This window comes from Sander lucioperca, chromosome 10, assembly GCF_008315115.2.
Source record: "Sander lucioperca isolate FBNREF2018 chromosome 10, SLUC_FBN_1.2, whole genome shotgun sequence".
Classification (NCBI taxonomy): domain Eukaryota; kingdom Metazoa; phylum Chordata; class Actinopteri; order Perciformes; family Percidae; genus Sander; species Sander lucioperca.
Window position 1 is genome coordinate 6,463,188 of NC_050182.1, and position 12,106 is coordinate 6,475,293.

Consider the following 12,106-nt stretch of genomic DNA (forward strand, 5'->3'; position numbering starts at 1 on the left):
TAACATGCTTGAGTTAAACCCTCCAGATCTTTCTCACCTTCATTAATGTGTGCGGGGTTAAATCCTCCAGCCAGAGCTTTGGGCGCGCCCCACTCAGTGCTGATCATCACATTGTGTCGGGGTTGGTACCAGAAGTCGTATCCAAAGTTCACTGCTTCCCCCGAGTGCTCCCAGTTCCCGACCACCTCGAACGTCTCGCCGTCCAGCAGGACGAACCCTCCTGAAAGGACGACAGCAACGTACGTTTGTTTGTTTCTGTGTTTGTACTTTATAAGCAACAACAAGTCATATTCCATATGGGAGTAAGTGAACACGTGCATGTATGTGTTCAGGTGCGCAGGCATATGTGTGCATTTCTTGTTTTTGTTTCTCGTTTTTCGTTGTTTCTTTTGTTTCAATAAGAGTACTACGTGGCTAGCATCTGATTTATATTGTCACATCATATTGTAACCGTACTTACTGGTATTCATTGTATTGCTGTTGCCCATGCTTTGTACAAAAACTTTAAAAATAAAGTATAAAAAAAAGTCCTATTCCATTGTGTAAAAAGTAGGGCTGTCAATCAATTAAAACTGTTTATCTAATTAATTACATACTCTGTGATTAATTAATCAAAATTAATCGCATACATAATTAACGGTGCCTGAACCGATACTTTTAAATAAGATTTAAAGGTATCGGTTCAAACGTCAATATGGAATGGATTAATCTGCGTTATTTTTTTTTAACGCCTTATTTTTTCTCAGATTAATTAATTGAAATTAAGGAGTTATTTTGACAGCCCTAGTAAAAAGAGTTTAACTCTCCTGTTGTCCTTGGGGTCAAATTTGACCCATTTTCTGGGGCGGCCTCTAGTTCACCCAGTAAGAGCGTGCTGTTACCTTTACAGCTTCCACGCTCTGAACCGTAGGGGGAGACAGAGATTGCAACAGTGCGCCCCAAGTAGGCTGAGTCCTTGGCAGCGGCCAGGGTTCGAATCCGACCTGCGGCCGTTTGCTGCGTGTTATCCTCCATCTCTTTCTCTCCCAACTTTCCTGTCTATCCACTGTCACTATCTAATAAAAGGTAAAAAATGTCCCAAAAAAAAAAAAATCTTAAAATAAATAAATTGACCCATTTTTAAAAAGTTTCTAGATCTGAAATTTGGGTTTCCTTCAACCAAATTGTTAAAGAAATAACGTGGATGGTTCCATACACCGCTCTTCACAAGTTAAATAAATGATCGGTTCACTACTTTCATTGAATTTGGGTGTTAAATTAAATTTTATAGCATTTGAAGAAAAAAATTCATTAAAGAACGATGAAAAAAGTGACAGAAATGTCACAAAAAAACGCATAAAATAAATCGACAAAGACATTGGAAATAGTGACAAAAAATGTCGGAGAAAACTTCAAGAACTTGGGTCAAAACTACAACAAAAATGGCCAAAACACATCGACAAAGAACTTCGAGAAAAGTTGACTTTAAATTTTGACCCAGAAAAACTAAAAGTTGCGTTAAAGGCGCTGACACACCGAGCCGATAACCGTCCGTCTGACAGTCTGGCGAGGTCGGTGACTCAAGTCTGTTCGGTGCGTTTGTGCCGTCGTCCGTCCGAGGGGCCATCAGCCTTCATTTTGGCTGATTTGACATGTATAATGGGCGGGGCGGGCACTGCCGGCAGTCAGACTCAATGACCCATCTGATTGGTGGAGAGCTAACCAGGAAACAGGGAGCGGGATGAGCGTAACTAGAGTCTCTCAAAATCTGATGAAAATCTGTTAAACTGACCTTTGTTGATCTGAAATGAAGACAGATTCAGCAACTGCACGGCCTATTTCTCTCTTCAAATGTTTTCAGAAACACGTTTCGGTGAACTATTTTAGTCCAATATGAGATCGTATTCTGAACGAGCCGCCATGACAGTCTGGCTGTGAATTTCAGGAGAAACCGACCCGTGACGCATTCGTCCAATCAGCTGCCGGTTTTCATTTTTGGGCGACAATCCAGATTAGCGCCGCCTGCTGTTATGGAGACGTATTACGTCTCGTCTCTTCAGTGTGTTCTGAGGAACTTTTTGGACCAACTCGGGGAGACTGATCAATCACACTGGCTCTACTGCCGACGGTCGGCCGTCTGGTCGGTGTGTAACGGCCGTCTGGTCGGTGTGTAACGGCCGTCTGGTCGGTGTGTAACGGCCGTCTGGTTGGTGTGTCAGGGGCTTCAGGTCTACAGGAACCCAACACGAGCGTTAAATATGACGTGATGTGTGTGTCTGAGAGATACGGATTCTGGCTGCCGGCTGTCTCACCCTTGCCGTTGCCGGTCGGGTCTCCGATACAGCTGATCATGATCTGCCCGTTGCCCAGACAGTGCGTGGTGTGAGGGTTCGCCAGGCCGCACTTCCAGAACAGATCCACCGGCTCCACGATCTGCAGACACAACAACACAACATTACACAACAACACAACATTACACAACAACACAACATTACACGATCTGCAGACACAACAACACAACATTACACAACAACACAACAACACAACATTACACAAAAACACAACAACACAACATTACACAACATTACACAATCTGCAGACACAACAACACAACATTACACAACGTTACACAATCTGCAGACACAACAACACAACATTACACAACAACACAACAACACAACATTACACAACGTTACACAATCTGCAGACACAACAACACAACATTACACAAAAACACAACAACACAACATTACACAACATTACACAATCTGCAGACACAACAACACAACATTACACAACGTTACACAATCTGCAGACACAACAACACAACATTACACAACAACACAACGTTACACAATCTGCAGACACAACAACACAACATTACACAATCTGCAGACACAACACAACATTACACAACAACACAACATTACACAACGTTACACAATCTGCAGATACAACAACACAACATTACACAACAACACAACATTACACAACAACACAACATTACACAACGTTACACAATCTGCAGATACAACAACACAACATTACACAATCTGTAGACGGCTTTCCCGTGTTAAGTTTGAGTTATCATTATTTTAGACTGAATCAAGCTGTCAGCTAGCGGTTAGCCCAATTAGCTGTTAGCTAAACTAACGTTAGCTTCCCAGTGGAGGCTAACGGCAGAAGCGTGGAGCAGATCGCGCCGTGTCGTATCCTCGGTAAAACAGGATTATCATCTGCGCATGCGCGAACATCTTGCACATGACGGATCGTGCAGGCGGCTCAGATCGGGTACCGACAGACGTTTTTATGAGATGTGTTAACACTCTGAGTTTCACTATTTGTTTAAATTGTGTTGAAATCTGTGTCTGCAGATACCGTGTGACCCTGACTGTTTATCAGAGCGGCTGAAGCCAAGATTTTTCACTCCCCACATCCCCGACTTAGTCCAAACTCAACAGACATGAAACTTTTTTAAGGAACAGCTGTGAGAGCGATTACCATCCAGGCTGAACTCACGATGAACCGTCCTCCTCCACACAACAAATGCTTCTCTTTTCTCTGACAGTTATTTTTCTTGGAATTCAAAAAGGAAACAGCTGCAGTTTCAGGGCCGAATAATGCGACTGTCTACCCCAGGGGTGTCCAACTCAACTTCACTGAGGGCCTCTCTGGGAAATGAGAATCACATCTAGGGTCAGACAGTTTACTGACATGCTTTTGTTTAAGAGAAAAGTTAAATATTTGTGACTGTATTGCATGTCTCATATAGTCTTCTCACTTACAGTTTAGTCGACCTAAAACCCTAAAGAAGTCAGCAAAAAAGTTCCTTATCCATCAGAGGATTTAGCAAATCAAGCTAAACAATGATTACCTTTTTTAAAAGCAGCCTACCACCAGCTGACTCCCAGCATCCTGTAGCATCCGACAGCCTGAATATGCAAACTCAAGGCCGAATAATCCGACTTGTCAACCCCATTTAACCCCTCTCCACCCCAAATTTCTCTGCATCCCAGCCCATCTACTGGAGCCTCTTCAAGCTCCATAGCATCAGACTCAGAATCAGCTTTATTGGCCAGATTTGCGTAAACAAACAAGGAATTTGGCTCTTTGCTCTCAAAGTACAACACACACTTCACATATAAAGAATAAAAAACAGAAAGGACAGTAAGAAATATATAAAAAAAATACTGTTAAAGCTGCATTGTGTAAGAATTTCTGCCATATAGCGGTGAAATTGTATATGACAACCAACTGAATATTACTTTCTAGCCCCTCTTCCTACGGTGGCCGAACCCAAAATGATCTCTTAAGGCAGCTACACACCGAGCCGATAATCGGCCGTTGGACAGTCTGGCGAGGTCGGTGACTCGAGTCTGTTCGGTGTGTTCCGTGCCGTCGTCCGTTGGAGGAGCCGTTGGCCTTCATTTTGGCTGACCTGACATGTTCAGTCAGAGACAGGACGGTCAGAGACAGGATGGTCAGAGACAGGGCAGTCAGAGACAGGATGGTCAGAGACAGGGCAGTCAGAGACAGGGCAGTCAGAGACAGGACAGTCAGAGACAGGACAGTTGGGACTCAGCCGGAAACGCGGAGCGGGATGAGCTTCTCAAAATCTGACGAAAATCTTTAGCTCACCCGGAGACTGAAGGCAGGACACATTCAGAAACCGTATCTCACTCTAAACACCATGGATGGTTTTTCCAAAGTTTGTATGTGTGTGGAAGCACCAGAGACACAAAATAACTCCCCAAATCCCAGAAAAAGTGTTTTTTTTTTCATAATATGGGCACTTTAAAGATGGATGGGTAACATGGCGGTCGTCATTCGAGTGACTCCTTCGTATGTATTCTGAATGATTCTGAATGTCAGATTGTACTCTTACGAGAATACTTTGATTAGTTGGTGGAAGTAATTACACATGAATGAGCTCATATTTGTGAAAGAACAAAGAGGTTTTTGCTACGAATCAACTCAAAACATTACACAATGTAGCTTTAAGTATGCAGTATAACAATAACAGTCCTTCCAGAAAAATGTGGAGTTTTTTTGTGATTGTTTTGGGCAAAAATCCTTGATTATGCGGCACGTTTTCTTAAAACAATGTGATGGAATATGCGGGATATTTATGCAATTTTATGCAATGAAATTGCGGCAACTTGCAAAAACTGCGGTTCCATCATGGCTTCATCGTGGCGTTTGCAGCTTTTCGATGATGTTCACGTCGCGTAATTACATCACTTCATAACGTTCACATGGCAACAGGGGAAAACGGCTGCTCTTGTGTGAAGTAAACGCAACATTTTTCAACTTTCTGCTAAGATATATGTGTGACTTTTTTGCAACCAAAATGCGGGGATTATGAAATCATGCAAGTCCTGCATATTTTGCGCAGAAATCGGCAATTTATGTAGAGAAAGTGCGGCGTGTTTGAAAAAATGCGGCCCCGTGTAAATATGCAGACTTTGGCTGATTATGCGTTGAATTATGAGATCACATAATCACGTTTTTCTGGAGGGACTGATATACAATAGAATTTACAAAAAATATACCGTGTGTATCTGTGTGTATCTGTGTGTACCGTGTGTATCTGTGTGTACCTGTGTGTATCTGTGTGTATCTGTGTGTACCGTGTGTATCTGTGTGTACCTGTGTGTATCTGTGTGTACTGTGTGTACTGTATGTACCTTGTGTACTGTGTGTATCTGTGTGTACTGTGTGTACCGTGTGTATCTGTGTGTACCGTATGTACCTTGTGTACTGTGTGTATCTGTGTGTATCTGTGTGTACCTGTGTGTACTGTGTGTATCTGTGTGTACTGTGTGTACCGTGTGTATCTGTGTGTACCGTGTGTATCTGTGTGTATCTGTGTGTACCTGTGTGTACTGTGTGTATCTGTGTGTACTGTGTATACCGTATGTACCTTGTGTACTGTGTGTACCGTGTGTACCGTGTGTATCTGTGTGTTTCTGTGTGTACTGTGTGTACCTTGTGTATCCGAGGTGCTCGGGGATCCGTGCCGACGTCGACCACGTAAACCCGCGAGGAGATGAGCGCCGGCAGGATGAGGCGGTTCCTCTTCCTGGAGGCGTCTCCGAAGCAGCTGCTGCAGGCGTTCCAGCCAGAGTGGTGCAGCTCGTCACGAAGGTTCGGCATCGGCAGCCGGTGGATCACCTGCAGGGTCAGAGGTCAGGGTTCAGGGGTCAGGGGTCAGAGCAGGGAGTTTATGAGTTTATTTCTACCAACCAGTCAGAGGAATGAGAGCTTTTTAAAATTTAAAAGTAGAGAGACAGAAAAACTAAAACCTGAAGGAAAGATGATGATTTAATTCTTATATTTTGGAACAAAACAGTTCTGTGTGTTGTGAATAAGTCTGTCTGTCTGTCTGCCTGTCCGCATCTGTCTGTCTGTCTGTATCTCTGTCTGTCTGCCTGTCTGTCTGTGTCAGAAGGAGGTGGAGGACTGTCATACCCGGCAGCTGATTGGACGGCTGGTTGTACCTGACAGAAGGTGGGAGACTTTGGGTCGACGTCGACGGTGGCGAGGTAATCTGGCTTTAGAGCGTCGCTGTTACAGTTGATGCACGGCAGGTAGACAATCTCCTCCCGACTACCTGCAACACACACACACACACACACACACACACACACACACACACACACACACTTAATTATGTATATGTAATAAAAGTTTGAATATATGGAATGAAAGTTGGAAAGAATCTTTAACACAATTAATTCATCACGCACACACACAAACAGAGACACACACACACACACAAACAGAGACACACACACACACACACACACACACAAACAGAGACACACACACACACACAGAGACACACACACCCCAGGACACACACACGCACACATACAGACACACACACACACACACACACACACACACACACACACACACACACGCACACAGGGACACACACACGCACACATACAGACACACACAGACACTGTAGAAATATTTTATTAACAAAATGTGTGTATTTGTGTGCAGTCATTGAGGAACTGGTTCAAGGAAATGTCTGACACATAGAAGGTTGAGCTGAACCTGTAACTATAGTTTAAGCCTTTTATGGCATAAGAATGCATTGTGTACCAGACAGATAAGCAGAAACACAGGAAAGCCAGTTAACAGTTAAGAGATTAGGAGAGGAAGTTGCACCACACAGAGGTCCCGACCCTGGCATGTGTGTGTTTGTGAAAGATAACAGTTTCTGTCTAGAAACTAGGAGACACCCCCGTGTGAGGAGAGGATACAAGCTAAGGGAGAGAACAGATCAGAGCTCATAATTCGGAGGAATATCTTGGTGGACCAGCTCTGACTTGATGTCTGTTGCTAGGGAAACTTAGTCTCTGTTGGTGATCCCACAGCTGTGTTGTAACTCTTACGCTGGACTCAGTAAACTTCGCTTAACTGAACTCTTGGTCTCAGATTGATCCTTGTGTTCTGGTGAACTTATAAGTCCGATGAAAGAAGGCGCGGGAATTGGGTAATTGGAGTCAGATTTGACAGGCCTAAGGGCCTTATTTCAGACAAGTTCCCACTAAAACACACACACACACACACACACACACACACACACACGTGTACCTTGTGTACTGTGTGTACTTGCATGTACCTTGTGTATATGCGGGTACCTCGTGTATCTTGTGTACTGTGTGTATCTGTGTGTACCGTGTGTATCTGTGTGTACCGTGTGTACTGTGTGTACCTGCATGTACCTTGTGTATCTGAAGGCGCAGGAATTAGGTAATTGGAGTCAGATTTGACAGGTCTAAGGTCCTTATTTCGGACAAGTTCCCACTAACACACACACACACACACACACACACACACACACACACACACGTTACCTTTCATGGCGTCCAGCGGGCTGCGGTATCCGGGTCCACATCCTGAACAGCTTGCTGAGAAAACACAACAGAGGTCAGACTGATGCATTCTGGGAAACAGTTCTTCAACTTTATACACAGCAGGACTGTTTGCTTTATACACAGCAGGAGCGTTGGTTTTATACACAGCAGGAGCGTTGGTTTTATACACAGCAGGAGAGTTTTTGAAGTGATTATTGGGAGTCTGGAGGTTTCTAATCACACCCTCCTGTGCTGTGTGTTTACTCTCCAACATGAAAAACAAATCTCAGTCTGCAGCGACAACAACATGGAGCGGGAAGCCATTTAACAACCACACACAACCACGTCTACAGCTAGAAGCTCTCAACTGCAACACAGCAGCTACAGCTACATGCTAACCCCCCTGTTTACCTTTTTCGTTTTTTAAAATGCTATAAAATTGAATAAAATTAGTGAACCCAAAATGTCTGATAAAGAAACTTTGAAAATAACAAACACAGACACAGATTTACAGACAGACCCTTCGTGGCGTTCGGGGGTCTGTGGTATGCCGGTCCACATCCTGAAAACACAACAACACAGCAAAGCTCATGAATCCATCCCAGCACTCAGACGGCACAGAGACACAGAGAGACATAGAGAGACATAGAGAGACACAGAGACCTAGAGAGACATAGAGAGACAGAGAGAGACAGAGAGACACAGAGAGACATAGAGAGACACAGAGACATAGAGAGACACAGAGAGACATAGAGACACAGAGAGACATACAGATACAGAGAGACATAGAGAGACACAGAGAGACATAGAGAGACACAGAGAGACACAGAGACATAGAGAGACACAGAGAGACACAGAGAGACATACAGATACAGAGAGACATAGAGAGACACAGAGAGACACAGAGAGACATAGAGAGACACAGAGAGACACAGAGACCTAGAGAGACATAGAGAGACATAGAGAGACACAGAGAGACACAGAGAGACAGAGAGACATAGAGACACAGAGAGACACAGAGAGACACAGAGAGACATACAGATACAGAGAGACATAGAGAGACACAGAGAGACACAGATACCTAGAGAGACATAGAGAGACATAGAGACACAGAGAGACACAGAGAGACACAGAGAGACATAGAGACACAGAGACACAGAGAGACATAGAGACACAGAGAGACATACAGATACAGAGAGACATAGAGAGACACAGAGACCTAGAGAGACATAGAGAGACACAGAGAGACACAGAGAGACAGAGAGACACAGAGAGACATAGAGAGACACAGAGAGACAGAGAGACACAGAGACACAGAGAGACATACAGATACAGAGAGACATAGAGAGACACAGAGAGACACAGATACCTAGAGAGACATAGAGAGACACAGAGAGACACAGAGAGACACAGAGACACAGAGAGACATAGAGACACAGAGAGACATAGAGAGACACAGAGAAACACAGAGAGACATAGAGAGACATAGAGAGACACAGAGACACAGAGAGACACAGAGAGACATAGAGACACAGAGAGACATAGAGAGACACAGAGAGACACAGAGACACAGAGAGACACAGAGACACAGAGAGACCTACAGATACAGAGAGACATAGAGAGACACAGAGAGACACAGAGACCTAGAGAGACATAGAGAGACATAGAGAGACACAGAGAGACACAGAGACATAGAGAGATACAGAGAGACACAGAGACCTAGAGAGACATAGAGAGACATAGAGAGACACAGAGAGACACAGAGACATAGAGAGATACAGAGAGACACAGAGACATAGAGAGACACAGAGAGACACAGAGAGACACAGAGAGACATAGAGACACAGAGAGACACAGAGACACAGAGAGACACAGAGAGACACAGAGAGACATAGAGACATAGAGAGACACAGAGAGACACAGAGACATAGAGAGATACAGAGAGACACAGAGAGACATAGAGACATAGAGAGACACAGAGAGACACAGAGACATAGAGAGACACAGAGAGACACAGAGAGACATAGAGACATAGAGAGACACAGAGAGACATAGAGACACAGAGAGACACAGAGACACAGAGAGAGACACAGAGACACAGAGAGACACAGAGAGACATAGAGAGACACAGAGACACAGAGACACAGAGAGAGACACAGAGACACAGAGAGACACAGAGAGACATAGAGAGACGCAGAGAGACATAGAGAGACACAGAGAGACATAGAGAGACACAGAGAGACATAGAGAGACACAGAGACACAGAGAGACACAGAGAGACATAGAGAGACACAGAGACACAGAGAGACACAGAGAGACATAGAGAGACACAGAGAGACACAGAGAGACAGAGAGACACAGAGAGACATAGAGACACAGAGAGACACAGAGACATAGAGAGACACAGAGACACATAGAGAGACGCAGAGAGACACAGAGACAGAGAGACACAGAGAGACACAGAGAGACATAGAGAGACACACAGAGACACACAGAGAGACATAGAGAGACACACAGAGAGACATAGAGAGACACAGAGAGACACACAGAGACACAGAGACATAGAGAGACAGAGAGAGACAGAGAGAGACACAGAGAAACACAGAGAGACATAGAGAGACATAGAGAGACACAGAGACACAGAGAGACACAGAGAGACATAGAGACACAGAGAGACATAGAGAGACACAGAGAGACACAGAGAGACACAGAGACACAGAGAGACACAGAGACACAGAGACATAGAGAGACAGAGAGAGACAGAGAGAGACATAGAGAGATTTCACAGAGAGACAGAGAGAGACGGCACAGAGGTCAGACTGTAGTTATTACGGATGTATCAATCATGCGTGACGTCCCCCTGTCGGTTTGTGGACTGACGTTTTAAAGCCTTGAGTTTGGCGGTTCGGCCTTCGCCATCTCGGTTTTTGAAACTTGGATGTGAACGAGAGGGCGAAGCTGGGGAGGATGGCTCGGCCACAACAACCAACAGGATCACAAAGAGACTCTAAACATTATAGAGTCGGCAGATGATTCTGGGATTGTGTCTCTCCTCGGTGGTAGTTATCCTGCTGTAACTCATTCTTGCTCCCAGCGCGTCAGAAAGACATCTTTTGCGTTTGTTATTGATGCAGAAAGTCTCGTTGAGCGTCATATTTAGACGCGCTTGGTCAGGACTCTTGGCGTCACTTTTTGACGCTCTGATTCGGAACGTACATTTTGTACAGACTGTTACAAACACATATAACAAACACACTATGTTACATCACATCAGTGGTGTAATCTACGTGATACGCAGTATATCCACTAAGAAAGCTCCAGGATTTCCCTATACCCACCTAAAAACGTAACAACATACTTTCATTATATTTTTGATATATCTTGAATTATCATCTGTGGTTTCCTTCTTCATATAGGCTAAATAAAGGTATTTCCACTGTAATTTGGTGCATAAAAGTGTATATACAATACAGGAAATAAAGTCAATGCTCAAAACTTTCCTGGGGGAGGACACCCAGACTCCCACTATGATATGGCCAATATACAGTACAGTATACCCACTACAATACATTAGACTACACCACTGCATGGTTGTGAGAGTGTGTGTGTGTGTGTGTGTGTGTGTGTGGGGTGCAGAGGAAGGTCTGTGTTTTAGTATTTTGGATTGCTCCTCTGGGTTGGGAGTGATTTACTGCCCCAGTGCCTCCGGGTGTTGCTCAATCTCATTGCAGCCAAATACCACAAATGTGAGGGCTTTACGATCTGAATACAATTCATTTATGTCGCACAATTCACACACAAAGACAATTCAAAGTGCTTCACATACAGCTTAGACATACAAAGCAAATTAAAGCTCATAAAACCTGCAGATTTAAAAAAAACTATAGAAGTAGAAACGAGCATCTCTAAAAGTTTCCAGCCTGGATTTAACGAGGCGCTATGCAGTTTTTCTAGGTTTCTCTATAGAGCCCCCCCTACAGGTTTCTATAGAGCCCCCCCTACAGGTCTCTATAGAGCCCCCCTACAGGTTTCTCTATAGAGTCCCCCCTACAGGTCTCTATAGAGCCCCCCCTACAGGTTTCTCTAATAAAAACGGTAAATTATCTGATGTATGAATGTTATAATGTGTAACTTGTTGAGCCAAGTCAGCCTCTATGTCAAATAAAACACAAAGAAAAGACACATGTTTTGACAAGTTTGTGTTGACGAACAAGTAAAAATGTTTCAGCACCACGGACAGAGACAGCTGATGG

The 12,106-nt window shown here is 44.1% G+C and overlaps 1 protein-coding gene across 3 annotated transcripts in view; it reads right to left on the minus strand.

The window, feature by feature from the left end:
* Nucleotides 1–12,106, minus strand: part of selenbp1 (selenium binding protein 1) — a 34,816-nt gene that overhangs the window by 7,695 nt on the left and 15,015 nt on the right. For all 3 annotated transcript variants that reach the window (XR_004106931.2, XM_031310646.2, XM_031310647.2), the window contains exons 2-6: nt 7,854–7,907; nt 6,480–6,592; nt 5,968–6,153; nt 2,292–2,412; nt 38–220 (exon numbers count right to left, since the gene is read on the minus strand). Coding sequence is in view for 2 of the 3 variants with exons in the window: in XM_031310646.2 (XP_031166506.1) it covers nt 38–220; nt 2,292–2,412; nt 5,968–6,153; nt 6,480–6,592; nt 7,854–7,907 (657 nt within the window). In the remaining variant the exon portion in view is untranslated. The remainder of the gene's footprint in view (nt 1–37; nt 221–2,291; nt 2,413–5,967; nt 6,154–6,479; nt 6,593–7,853; nt 7,908–12,106) is intronic.